This window comes from Athene noctua, chromosome 4 (assembly GCF_965140245.1).
Source record: "Athene noctua chromosome 4, bAthNoc1.hap1.1, whole genome shotgun sequence".
NCBI lineage: Eukaryota > Metazoa > Chordata > Aves > Strigiformes > Strigidae > Athene > Athene noctua.
The window spans coordinates 31,869,775-31,884,534 of record NC_134040.1 but is presented as its reverse complement, the minus strand read 5'-3'; the positions used below and the strand labels follow the sequence as shown (position 1 = coordinate 31,884,534).

At 38.6% G+C, this 14,760-nt stretch overlaps 1 protein-coding gene across 7 annotated transcripts in view; it reads right to left on the bottom strand.

Moving 5' to 3' along the window:
• CRACD (capping protein inhibiting regulator of actin dynamics) overlaps nt 1–14,760 on the bottom strand; it is a 166,907-nt gene that overhangs the window by 57,307 nt on the left and 94,840 nt on the right. For 6 of the 7 annotated variants that reach the window (XM_074904849.1, XM_074904848.1, XM_074904850.1 and 3 more), the window contains one exon: nt 7,496–7,567. The exons of the other annotated variant lie outside the window; for it this stretch is intronic. In XM_074904849.1, the coding sequence (XP_074760950.1) occupies nt 7,496–7,520 (25 nt within the window). In that variant the 5' untranslated portion in view covers nt 7,521–7,567. The remainder of the gene's footprint in view (nt 1–7,495; nt 7,568–14,760) is intronic. 7 annotated transcript variants of the gene reach the window in all.

Below are 14,760 nucleotides of genomic sequence, written 5' to 3'. Positions count from 1 at the left end.
ATATACAGAATAGGAAGATAATTTCCTTGATGCTATTTTTTGAGAAAGAAAGAAAAAATCAGAACACACATCAAAAGCAATAGGATTCATAGACTTTCAGTGAAGCTCTTGCTGTGTGGAGGCAACTGAAGAATTGAGGCGATCGTGGTTTGCCTTTGTTTTCCAGAATTAAAACAGAGAAACAAGGCATCACTTGAAACACTTATTGATTGGAAAACTCAGAGAAATCTGATGGAATTCTACAGCTTAGACTACCTTATAAATATCTAAGAAATAAACCCCTTTTTAATATTATTCTTCTGATCTTTGCAAAACTAACAATATTTGTTTCATAAAATACTCAGATGTGTTTTGACATCAAATATATTTGGCTAACACTATTTATTAACATAAAACACTGATAAGTAGAAACAGTATTATTTCAAATGTCAGCCATGTAAGGTATCTGGATGAACAGTACAAATAGAAATGTCAAAAAAGTGTTCTTCATAAGATCATCTGTACTATCAAAATGGAAAAAGCAAGCTACTACCGTGATGTTAAGTGATATCTCCCCCTATCCATTCTACTTTATGATGATGGAAGAAAACTGATTACTCATGAAGAGGCAAATTTAAAGAGAAGAGAAGCAGCCATAAAGAGATGATACTCAAGCATTTATAAACCTAAACATTTTAAAAATATCTAAAATAATTCAAATATAAAACAACCTTTGCACAAATGAACAAACTCTTTCTATCCCTGAACTAGGACAACCAGACACTTCCTTTTAAAACATCTTTCCTTTAGGCAGTGGGAACAAAGAGAAAAAAACCTATTTCCTATTTTCATGCTGTTTCAGTTCCAGGCAAGGATTTGCCAGGCCAGGATGTGACTGATCATGCTAATCACACACCATCTCACTGTGCTCAGATTATAAAGCATTACTGCCACTAAACTGGTGAAATACATCAAATTTAGCCACACAAGTTGGACACAATTAAACTTCACTGAGCAAGGAGACGGCACTTTCTCTCCACCATCATCTGCCCAGACTGCAATTTATTTACCATTTACTATGTCCCAGAACAAAACATAATGGAGGGGACTCAGGTGTCCAGGCAAAGTATGAGATTTCCTGGGCTAACAAAGATGGTTAAACATAACTACCACCAAGGGAAATTAAGGCATTGTAGACTCTAAGATATGACATCAACATGGACCCTAGAATGAAAACCATTCAAGTACGCAGTTTGTAAGGCTTGGAAGGACACTGGGAGTGCAGGTTGTGTCTGTCATACTCTGAGGGGCTACAGCAGCTGTAAAAGCCCAGGAAACCAGCCAAGCACAAAGTCTCCTGATGCAGCATCATTCCTGATGCAGCATCACTTGTACAGGGTGCCTTCTGGCAGAGCAAGTACCCTCCAGCTGTTCCCATAGAGCAACAAGAGCAAGAAACAGAAATTCTGCTCCTAGAAGTGATTAACGCCACGGTCTGACTGTCAAGCATGGGTGGAAGCAGGAGTCCATTTCAGTAGCTCTGAACACTTGTTTCCCAGGTGTTGAAGCACATTTGGGATCCCTGCAAGCAGCCTGGTACAAGAATTGGTACCCTGCATGCCCAGTTAAACAAAGTTCACAATGAGATTCAGGGGAAGCCCATGCTGGCCAGTTCCCTTCCATAACCACTTCTCTGACACTGTAGGCTTCCTGTCACCTCACATAAACACACTTTCACCTGATACCTCTGTTCCACTTGCAAAACTCAAGGCTCAAGAGCAATCACTGTAAAAGAAATTGCACAGAGCAAACGTGGGAAAGGGGTAGGGGCAGAGGAGATAGGTGAGTACTCATCTAGTTTTAATCTTTTTTTACTTGCCTCGTATCTATTCTTGTTTTATCTAGACTACAAGTGTTCACAGTAGCTGAAACAGTATTTTTCCATTTTTGTAAAGCACCACCCAGGATTACATCGGCACATGGAAGTTGAAAGAATTGTAACAGTACAAAAATAATAAACAAGTCAAAAGAAAAGCTTATAAAAATAATCAGGTGCCATTATGTGACCAACTAGCCTCAAGAGATGCCCACATCTCTCCTTGATGCTGTCTGAAGCTGAGATACTGCAAATCATCTCAAAGAAAATCCAGGCTGCATTTCTTCAAGCCTTCCTCACACAATTGTTTCTGGAAGATTTGTCAAGTGCGAGTGTGGAAACAACAGCAGTTGTTGCTTTGTGTTGTGGGCATCTTTTTAATTGTGGTATACAGAAGGGGAAAACTGATGTTTATATCCAAAAGTCCTAGGTGAAGAGAATAGTCATTCCAGTGCTCTGTTGGCCCTCTGTCAGATCCCCAGATACCCATACCAGGTTTTCTACTGCATTTTCAGAAAAATCCTGATGCTCCAAATGACTGTGCTAATCTTGATACTTCTTTAAACAGCTGAGCTAAAGCCCAAAAGCCATATGCACAGTAACACCCACCCAGGACAGTCAGAGGAAAGAACCACGTATGAAATGACAGCACTGTAACTCTGCACAACGTACAAGTTAAGCTTAGGCTTCTCCCACCGCTTCGTCCCATCTTCCTCACTTTTTAAGACTAAGTCATACACACCACGTGAAAGAATGCCAGTCACCAGTTGCGGGGCAGGAATACATTGCAAGGCCAATGCAGAGCAACGTTTTCTCCAGGATTTTTCCACCAGAGTGTATGTCTCAATGGCAAGAGAAACACCACTTCGTCCTCTTCCTTTTCCTGCTTTTCTGCTGTAAATTATTTGGAGTCAAACTGTAAAATGCACAACTACATTACAGCAGAACAAAACAGGAGACTCTCCAAATCTGGTTTTCAGTCTGGCTTGATTTACCAGATATGTCTCTACCTGATAGTAGAGAGATGACATATATGCCTGGATATGGATTGTTAATAATGTTTTTGAAAAAAAAAATACTCAGAGCAAATACAATTCTGTTTTATAATAGTTAATAGTACATATATGTGTTCTCTGTCTGACTCTCACAAAGAGGTTTAAGTATTTCAGTGTAAACTGAAAATTAACTAATGACAACTAATCTCCTGTACCATCTGAGAACTCATTGTTTTATTAACATTCTAACAAATGCTAAATGAAGATGAGCACAGATCTTTTTGTTTCTGTACATGAAATTTATAATGTACTTACATATTGCAGATCACTGATGAACGTAGAAAGAATACATACAGCTACGTGGTATTATATATCCATATTCACTAAAAGGAGGACAGCTGCTACTTACTTTGAAGGTGCCAGTTTGGAAACCACAGTCAAACATGTGACTAAAAGGTGTTCAGATATGTGTACTTCATTTTGGTAAACCAACCACTAAGGACATCACCCACATTATATCCTAAAGTTCCAGGAATGGTGAGGCAATGCAGATAGCATCTGGATAATCACTTAATCGAACAACAGAAAAGAGGAGAGCAGTGAGATTTCACAACTTTGTAGCAAAAACTATTTGAACTGCTTTTAAAAATAAAATAGTATTTTTACTAAGTTCTTCCAAAAGCAGATGGAAGTGTTTTCCCCAATTTTATTTTAATAAAACATTCAGAATGAAGTGGAAGGGGACACTGTATAGAAGCTGGAACAGGTTATCTACCTGTAACGGTTCCTGTTTGAGGTGCCTTGGCAACACGTACATCCATGCAACTGATACGTAGCTCAAGCCCCACTGGCTGGCAAGCGTTTAAGCCTAGCAGCGCTTACAGCAGCCCATGGCTGCATGGACACCACGTGCACTGCACATCACTACAAAAGGAGGCCAAAAGCCTCTTCATCAAAGAATCTGAAATTTAACCAGGACTGAGGAAGAAAGGATGGCTGTGAAAATGTGCGCAGTACGTTCCATCTCAAAGAAGGGCAAGAAGACAAGAAGTAGTAGGCAATCTGTGTTACTTCCTTGTAACATCAAATGTTTGTTTACTTACACCTCTGCCACAAAAACTGCCCATAGAAAAGTCCTCAGAGCCTCAGATGAAACAAACTCTCCCAAAGACAGCATCACCCTTTGCAGCTGTGATGGAAACACAGAACTTACAGCACAGCAGGAACCCAAGCAGCAGCTCCAGAGACCTCTGTCCTGGGTAATTCATGCAGTCATCACCAGCATTATTTGGCCTCTAGCAGAATGAGGCCAAATTGAAGGGAGAAGAGGGTTTATTTTGATTTTATTTTTTTTTTACTGAAAACATTTTAGTTTTTGTTTAAGATCCAGTGTGGGGAAAAGCAAGGCAGCTGTAAGCCCCTCAAGGTACTGATGGGCACAGCTGCCAAGGCAGCTCTGCTGTCTTTTGCTGGAATGGGCTCCATGCCAGAGGTAGTAAATTCTGAGGACTTAACCTCACTGAATAGCTGTGCTTCTCTGCCCTGCCCTCCTGGACCATGCCATCAGACTGGTAAGGTTTGTTTGTACCTGTTCTTCAGGATGCCCCAAGCACCTTCTGCAGAATCAGCCTCTCATTATCCTCCTGCACCTGAGTAGTCAGCTGGGGCAAATGTAGTCACAGAGCAGCTGGTCATCCCTGCTTCAAGCTATATTGTGAAATGGAACGAGTCTCTGCTCTACAGGCTAAAGAAGACTCATCATTTAGGGAAACAGCATTCCGGAATAAGGATTAAATGTAGTCTGCCACGGGAGAAGAACATGAAGAGATTGCATCACTGGAGTAAGGAGACATGATTTTAATCTCACAATTTAATAAGAAACCAGTAAACTAGAGGACAGAAGTCTCTCAACAACAGGTCAAGATCTCTAATTAGTTCATGAAACATTTTACTGAAAGTATAATTTTATATGTATAGCAAAGCAAAAGGTACTGATTAATTGCAACTCATTAAGTGTAAGTTGTTTAGTAATTAAGAAAAATTAATGCAGGCATGGCAAGGTTGGTGCAGATGAGAATTCCACCTAGCTGAGTGTTACATTTCCAATAGCAGCCAGTCTGCTCAAGCAGCAGAGGGGTAATCTGAAATTCAGTCCTGACCCATAGGGACAGGCAGTCAGACCATGCATTTCAACTTTTCCAAAATAAATCTTATAAAACAAAGATAATTAATTCCTTTGCTACAAATGACCGGGTTAGACAATTAGTGGCTGTCTCCACACATGAGCTATTAAAACTTCATGTTCCATGTATAAAAAGCACTGCTATCCTATCTAGAGTAGGTGTGGATGTATACATCACCTGTGTTCATGTTACCATTCTTTAGAGTTCCGCTAATACTTGTGAGGAAGTAAGGTAAATCATACTTATCTCTTAGGTAAATTCCGTGCTTTCTTACAGAATCAGAAACAAATAAATGTCCTAAGTATGGCATTACCAACAAGATTTTAGTAGCCTAATATTTTCAAAATTTGTTCCATACTCATTTTGGGAGAGAAAGTTTGCTGTGGGTGACAGAGTTCAGAAACCATTGCACATCCTAGGATAGAAATGGGATTGAAAACAAAGGCAAAATAAAGCCCTAGCACAGAAGCATGTTCTGTGAACAAGACCACCAAGATGTACAAAAATTGTCATTGCTCATGTCATCTAGAAGGCTGGCAAACTGTAGATATTCTCTACCTCTCTACTTTTAATCCTATCCGTGAAACACAAGTACTCTCAGAGAAACTAAATATATTTAAGCCAAACCTTTTTTTATTAAAGCAGGCAGCAGCCATGGATAGAGGTTTCCTCGAACAGCAGCTTTCAGAGAAGACTCACGTGACATTGAATCAGACTTGTCTGTCACAGCTGACTGCCAGGGATTTTTATGTCTCTACAGTAGCACTATACAGTGATTGACCACAAAACCCAGTTTAAGACAAGACATTGATGCACCATTTCATTTGGTGGTAATTGTATAGCAAATGGTTTTCTACAAAAGCAGGCACCAAATTCTGGAAAAGTCTGGGTCTGGAATTTGCGGCTCAATTATGACTTAACTAATAATAGCTAACACAAGTGTAAAAGCCACATAAGAAACAGAGTTTCCTTCCCACAGTGCCACTGGTGAAGTTGCCTACAAAAAGAAAACTAAAAAAGTCTGAAAACTTCACACAATTAAATTCTTTTCTTTGTACTGAATGGACACCCTGTACTCCCACTCCTTCACAAAGGAAATTAAGAGCTTCTTTATATTTCAAGCCTACTCTGTTTTTCTCAACAAAATACAAATGAACAGGCCATGTGAATTATTAACAGATGACAACAGAGAGCTAGTCAGGTATTTCAAACACTTGTGTCTCCTCTTCCTACGTGAATTCCTCAATAATTCACGCAAAGTAGGTTTTCTTACTACTTCCATACTTTAAACCACATAATTAGAGCAGATTAATCAACTTGATGAGAAGTAAAGGCTTCTTTACATTCTTTCTTCTCTTTTCCTAGGAGAACATTTGACCCCACCATCAGTGACAGGCGGACTTCACGCCTTGTTCTGAAGGGCAGTCAGTGAATCAAGCAAGAGCCTTTTCCCCTCTTAATACCTTTTCAGTAGCCCAAGTTCATGCAGAACACCATGCAGAATACTGGATTCAATGGAAACAGAGATACTATTTACTTCTGAACTGGAATAGACATATAATCAGGAAACCTGAAAACAGGCTAAAGCTTTTGTCATGTTAAAATGTTAACCATCATCTCATGTTAAAAACAAGTCCTGTTTATTATAAACACATTGTCTAACCTATCCTCCCCCCAACCCCCAAAACCCCACCAACAAAGAGGTGAACAGAAGGACACCACATGAATCCAGCACCACTGCTTGATAGCATGCTTGGTATTTACACATAGGTACAAACTTAACTGCTTCAGTCCATTCACATCATTTAACTCAAATAAATTCTTAATTTGTCAGATAATCTCTGCAAATCCAATGCAAGAAATAAAAATGAAATAATGTAAATTAGTATCAGTGTAACTGAAAGATCATCTTTGGCAACATAGGAAAACCTATTGAAATTAGAACTACAGTAGTAAGCTTTAAAAATGGCAAACTTTTTGACAACTTTGAAAAACAAACCAGATGATCCTAAATGAGCATGTACTTTTCTATTTACTTCAAAATTTAAATACCTAAATTCTAAACTTTCATCAATTACAAGGACCATTTCAAAAGGTATGGTAAAGCGCAGCATCTGACATAACACAAACTGGGGGAGTCAAGTTTCCCTCAGTGGTGCAGATAGCTCCCAGTGATGCCACAGGGAATTACCTGCAGAAACATAAACCAGATTAAAATCTTTGGATTGGATTTGACTCTGCTTCACACATACACTGTTTACTACGACTGCCATAAAAATGGACAAAAGCAGCACATACATTAGCAGCAGCTCCTGCTTCAAAACAATAAGCACAGGACATTATCCCCTCAGCCAGCTCCCCACTGAAAGTATTCCATACTAAGCCACAAAAACTTAACAGTGAGCTTTCAAAAGACAGGACATCATGTGCTCCATAATCTACAGAATCAGTCAAGTACTTACAAGGTTTCTTAAACAAATTGATCATGCCTACAATTTCAGACGAAGTCAGAGAAACTTCAGACTTGATCTTCTCTGAGGAAGAAACAAAAGCCATGAAATCACAAAGAGAAGGGCTTGTTTGGCGTTTTTTGTTGTTGTTTTTAAGAGAACTCTGAAGAACACATTGTAATGTGATAGGAAGCTTGTAGGCTTGATTGATACAATCAAGCATGTATTTCAGCACTCTCTTTTTATTTAGCACTCTCTCTGTGGAAAATGCTGAGGGAGGTTTTAACTAGCAAGAGCTGAGGTGATTTCAGATTGACAGCTAAGACCTCCCGACTGATCTTTCATGCGATATTTATTCGGTACGTTAGTTTATATAACTGCATTTTGCTCAGTCTTCCCCAGCTACAAAGCCAAAAATAGCTTACCTTTTCCACAAGGGCATTAAGGTATACCTGGAATACTAGGCAAATCTTTATAGGTGCTATGAATAACAGCAACTGGTTTTAAGTCAGAAAAATACTGTCACTATATTATCATTCATGTTTTCACCTTTACAAGAACAACATTAATGTCAATAACTACCAGGAAATCTGAAGGTTGCATTCTTCAAGAAAAACTGTGCCAGACACTTTTCTGAAGCATCCTACAGTACCATGAAATGGAAACAAACATTAAGCAGTCTGTATTATTGTCATAAAAGCAACAGTGATGCAACTCCCTCTTAGAAAGCAATGAAGTTTTGAATATAAAACGTAAAAAAGACTTCATTATGCAGTTCTCAGTCAACACAGGCTGAACCAAAGCCTACTACAGTACTTCTCTGTGCTCTGGATAAAACTTCCCATGGCTCCAATAGCTCCTTTTGCAGAGGTGCCAGTCTTCCACAAATGGATCTTTGCAACCAGGATTTCAGGGAAAATATACCCAGTAAAGCTAGGCTCCCAGATCTGTAGTTTGGCATATAAATGGGTGGTCCAAATTTCAAGTCTCCTGGGAACCAGGTAGCTTACAGCACAGGAAAATCCTCTGCAAGAAAATAATGTTTTAATGCTGTCTTTTCAATTCTTGTATGATGTTTGTTCAAAACCATCTTACAGGTTTTACCCAAAGACCAGCAACAAGTGTCTAAGCTTAGGTCTTCATATCACAAAGGTGTTTAGACCAAAAACTGCTTCTCATAAAGCTCAAAACCTAGGGAAAGACTGTACTTTCTTCATGTGAAACCAAAGAAGTTTATGGTTATCATCTGGTTTAAACACAGGTCCTTAGCCGTTGCATATAAACCACAGAGACTTCTGAAGTCAGCAAGATAAAGCCTTTAACAGAGGAAAATTTTAATTAATTTATTGTACATAGTGCATTCAGTAACACCTGATTTCTTAAATCTCCCTCTGTTAAGTCAATTAAAAACAGAGTTTATTTTGGGAAACGTTGAAGAATCCCAATTCTTCAATTCTGTTTAGTGGCCTCATTTTGATAAGCACTGGAAATACAGACATACACAATAATTTCCCCAAAATATGGGCAAATGGGATCAAACTGAAAATGAGAGAAGATAAAATAAAAAGCTTGAGAGTAATATCCTCCTGTCGTTCCCTCCTCTGAGGTGTCTCACACTGATTTTTTTGGTAGATATATCAAGATGTATATGTAATTATGACTTCAGCAACTTCTTTTAGGGACACATTTTATTTCATAAATGAAAAATTCTCAGGAGCCAGAGAATGACTTTCACTCAATTTAATTTTTAATTAAAAAGAGCTAAAAAAATCCCAAACAGCATTGAAACATGAAATTACTCTGGTCTGACAAAATGCATGGCTAGAGATATGGTGTAGTTGAGAACTGTCATTGTTAGGTTAATAGTTGGACTGGATGATCTTCGAGGTCTTTTCCAACCTTGATGATTCTGTGATCCTGTGATTTTGTAAAAGAGCTGTTTCCTCCACTCCAGCAGCTGTCAGACAAGATTGCCTGCAGCAAATACATCACTTCACCCAACCCCCTCAAACTTCCCCGGCACAGCACTACACTAGATCTAGCATCCCTCCTAATAGCCAGCAAGCCAGGATTAATTCATACCATGAGACCTTACAATAGGGTTTAGGACCACCAGAAAGGCTGCACAGCTACCCAAGCAAACACTCTATGGACCACAGCTGTGGTCACTCCCCTGGGTATATTCTGCAGCTATTCAAGTAATTTTCTGTTTTATCACTGCATACCCCATGACTGAGACACACCCTGGAGACCAACAGATGAACATTACAATCATGAAAAGCATAGGTGTCAAGAGGTATCTCTTAGAGGGACTACCTCATTTAGCATCAAAGTTGGAGATGCATGAATGACCATGAAACAGTTGCCTGAGGACAATTAGCAGTGTTTAATCATCACACAAGGTTATCAAAGGACTTTTTATAACAGCAGCTGAGGAACAGACAACAGGCATGAAGACAAGTGATGAACAATCCTATAATGAAGGGGTAGAAACCACTCTCCCTGTAACTTCATAATATCTCAGTCACACCTAAACCGCCTATCACCAGTGCCACAGCCTTTCCCTGTTTAAGCAGGGATGAAAATTGAAACACAAGCTTTTCTTACACATCAAAACTTTAAATGAAAGAGGATTAAAAGGTGAAGTGACAAAATTAAACTCTGTGCAGTCAAAGTTTAAAGAGAAAAATAAGGGTTTTTTTCAATTGACTTATATGAAAGTCAGTTTTCATAGTTGAAGAGTGTAATGCTGTAGACATTTAAATAGTCCTAGTTATTTCCCAAACATCTCCAGTTCACATAAAATTAAAAAAAAAAAAAAATTCAGGCACATGGGGTGTTTTTTTTTTTAGATTTTCTTCTGCAGAGAGTAATTAAATAATTCACATAATTGAACTGGCAGCGATGCTATCCACTGATGCCAAACTGAAATTTTTGCTTCCTCTTGCCAGCTTAGCTCACTCCATATTTCATCTTGATCTGTTTTGGATGTGACAGGAAATCGAGGCAGTGGGATTGCTAAAAACTTGTCATATATAATTGTAGATACTGTAGGCTATTAATACAACCATAGATTTGGCATAGGCACTAGACTTTTAACTCAGGAAATAGACTTTGTCAGAAAACTTACCTGGTGGCTAAAAACCCCACAGATTACCAGCTCACTCAGGTGCTCCAAGCTACATGCAGCCAGTGGAGAATACTGAAACTAGTAAGAGAAATCAGGTAAAAGAGAGTAGCAGATAATGAACCAGGGAAAAACTACTTCAGTGGAAGCCAGGAAGTTTCTGAAGGGTGGTTAATGATACACGAGATGGGAAGCATTATTCAGACAAAACATGTCCCCCCATGGGAACTACTCAGGAGGCAATAGAGAGCTTGTCTTCCATTTGTCCCTTAAATGCTGGAGGTCTAAATGGAAAAACTCTCAAGTTAGCATAATAAATTTGACAATATATAGTATTTGCAATGGCATATATAGTCATCCCCCTCTAATCTGCTTCTTCAAACAAGTGCTACCTGGTAACGACCAGCAAGGCTGTCTGGTGCCCACTGAGTGAACTTTGAGAAATAATTTTTACATTTCCTTGTGAGGGGACAGGTGCCCCGTTTCCAGATAAACAGTCCCAACATCACAGTCCTCAGCAGCAGCAAAACCACAAAGGGTTGAAGAGAGCAGTGTCTCTCCAGGGACGTGCACGTCTGCCCCAGAGCAAGCACTGATTGCAGAGTGCCCTACCAGTGCTCCCCACGACATGCTCTTCTCAAGACAAACAGGGAACACCAAATTTACCAGAGATTTCAACACAACATCTCTCTGAAGCCCTGACTTTGTGCAAGCAAAGATAAAATGATAATTTTTTAATATATTTACCAGAACTCCCAGTTGTAAAGAAGCATCTCTTGTGTTAATCAACATCCCTGCACCAAGTTAAAATCTGGCAAGTGTTGCTTGTTATCCTATTAAGACAGAAACCCTGTTTAATCTTGCTCAGTTATTATTTTATCTACGAGCAGCTAAATTTCTACCAGGTTGGCTCAACTAACTAACTTATATTGCTGTGATTTTGACATTTCAAAAAAATTCTGTTACACAACCAGAGCAGAAAACACTCGAGCAGCTGGAAGAGTAGAGCTGAATAAGAAGTGCTACAAAACTGTACAGATTTAGGAATAATGAGGTTACCTCACACCTCAACACACATGAAGTTATTCTGTTCTCTCAAATAACTTCACGTTCAGTAGTAGTCACAGCACAAAATACCACACCATTTTAAAGAGACAGAAGCATTTTCAATATTTGGCTGATTAGAAAAAATGAACACAGAATACCATCATTTCCTACACTTCCAGCTTTCTCCTGGTTTTACAGATGAAGAGAGAATTAAGGAGGAAGAAAAAGAGTTCCCTCCCTCCTTACCCGCTCCAAGTGAGAGACCCCTAATCTGTGGGTGTGGTTTCAGCTCCACAGCAGGAGCAGCTCTGGCATTTATGGTGCTTCACAAGCATCTTGTGCCTGCTCAAGCACACATTCTGCCATGGTGACAGCACAGAAGATCTCTCTCTCACCAGCTATTTTGGCTTTTCAGCCTTTCTTATTGCAGATACCTACAGTTTCCTCTTTGTTTAGCAAGGGAGAGATACACTATTAGCTTCCCACCAAACTGTCCAGTCACACAAAAGCAAAACCCAGGACAGACAGCCTGGCAGTGCCGGTGTTAGGTGTTCCCTGGGAGTGTGGAGGAGGAGAGCACTGGTGGAAGGCTGGAAAGCAAGAAGATAGGTGTTCAGGTGACCAAAGATGAATGGACAGCTCATGAGTAGATAAGAAAGAAAAATGATCAACACAAGATTAAAACACTGAATCTTCAACAGATTGGTAATATTTGTGCAGCCAAGAGCTGGCTTGTTTGGGGTGGGGGTTTTTTTCAAAAAAAATGACCCCAGAGACCACGCTTTTTTGAAACAGAGAAGTGCAGCAGCTGATATCTAATAAAAGAAAGTTCTAGATGTCAAAATCACTCAAAAAGCATGACTGCCTACTGAGCTGAAGCATGCTATTGCTGTCCCTAAAAGGGGGTTGGTATCTAAGCAGATACAGATTGGAATCACTGACTCATCCATCCCTGGGCCTTTAAGGCAAACTGATGAAGAATGAAGGGCTGACAGAAGAAAAAGACAGGGCGGAGGAAAATAAGGAGGCAGAGGGAATGTAAATAAGATTAGCTACATGTGAATCCTAAATAAAGATTAAAATCACTGCCTCATGGAATATGGGATTTCTGAAGTCAGGGTCATGAAATTAGAAGAACTGGAAGTTCATGAGCTTGTATGATGACTTTTCTAGGACAATTTTCAGCAGTATTTTAACTCTTTGAGAGCTACCATTGCACAGTTCTTCCAAGCTTCTTAAAATCATAAGGAGAAATTGGCATTTAGTGCAGGCATCTAAAAATCCCCACACCCATTCCATCATTAGCTCAACCATCTATTTTAATACTAACAATGAAGTCTTTCCCAAAAAAGTATTTCTACTGTTTATAACAGCCTGCTGCCTCCAACAGAGTCAAGCACTCATGAGAAAGGTGAATAGCCTGGGTCTGTTCTGTTGTACCAGTGATGAACACCGTTGGTGGACTGAACCTAAAATAACTGTTTTATTTATGATCTAGTATTCCATAATTCCTTCCTATGTTTCCATCACTTGAGATTTCCTGATGGCAGCTTTCTTTTCATAGCTTAAGAGAGGAAATCCCATAAGTTTGGAAATAGAAAAGATTATATTTTGTATCCTTAAAGATAGTTTCATCTTTCAGTAGTAAACTTTGATTTTTGCTGTGAGACTGTAGAAGAATTAAAGGAGTGTGGTTGTTTAGGAGTCTCTAAGTGTTTTCTAGGACAAAATGTTGCCAGAAGGAGTTCAGATTCAGTGTCAGTAAAAGTTTCTCAATAAAGTGTATTAAATAGCTGGACACATAAATGAAGTACAAGAACATTCACCTTGACAAGCTACTCAGAAACATGAAATTAACAGTCCTACACTTAAAAGAGGAAAGACAAAATAAACTGAATACAGTGTTGCTTCTTAGAGATAGTTTCTAGGCCACTGTTGCTCACAGAATACTAGAATTAAGCTGAACATTGCTACAGCTTGAAATAATGGGGAAAAAGAAAAAAAAGAAAGGGAAGAAAGGAGGAAAACACTAAATCTAACCTTGCTGTAAAATCCTGTAACTTAGACTTCCTATACAAATACTTAGAACTTGCTAGCCCAGGTGATCAAATATGCTTCAGACAATATAAGAAAGAGACTGGGAGACCCATCTGCTGTAAGAAGAAATTGCAAGACCAGCTTGGTCAGCTCTACAGTTTTCAGACATAAGCATAAGCAGATTCCTTGCAGTAACTTATGAGGAATGAAGAGGCTTCCTCTGTAAATAAAATGAAAATGTGTTCTGTCTCTTTAATTTACGACCAAAAAACCAGTTTATTTTTTACAGTACCTGAATCATCAGTACCCAGTACCTCAGAGGGAACATTTTGGTTAGTATCGCTTTCAGCTGCAGCCATGTTTTTTGTGGGGTTTTTTTGTTGTTTTGTTTTTTCAAATGTTACTGAAACAAGAAGTACAGCACAACACATTTATATAACCACTGAGATTTTGAAATCAAACACAAGGTTAAGCTTCCCTTATTTTTAAATTACTGTTCATGCAGTAAAATGTCTTACATTTTAGGCTGCTTTGAAACTATTCACTTTAATATGTGAAAATCATAGTGGTGATCCTTAACAAAATACAGCAACACCAGTAAATCACATGTCAAAGAAATTGCAGAGCCCTGTAATAAGAAAGTCACATTGTGTAGAACACGTTTTCCATCTTACTGCCTGTATTCCTTCCACTGATCAGTAATGGAAACAATGAATAGTATTATATATTTATACAATAAATACTTTAAATAATATTTGCAGTATTTCTATTTAGCACAATAAGCAAATAGTGGCATAAGTTAACACTATATTAAAGCTTAATATTTATTTAAGTTTAATAGTGTTAAATAGTATTACAGCATAAAGCACTGTGTTAGCTACCTGAATCTGCAGAACAAGGAAATCTTTTTACAGAAAATTATTTTCTTGAAATTAAATTATCTAGTTACATTTTTTCCATACTTGAAGTTTCACCAAGGAGTAAACACCTTCATTAACATGCTCAATAAAAGATACTTTTACTGCCTGTTACATAGGAATATTATAATTGCACATTATATCTTCCA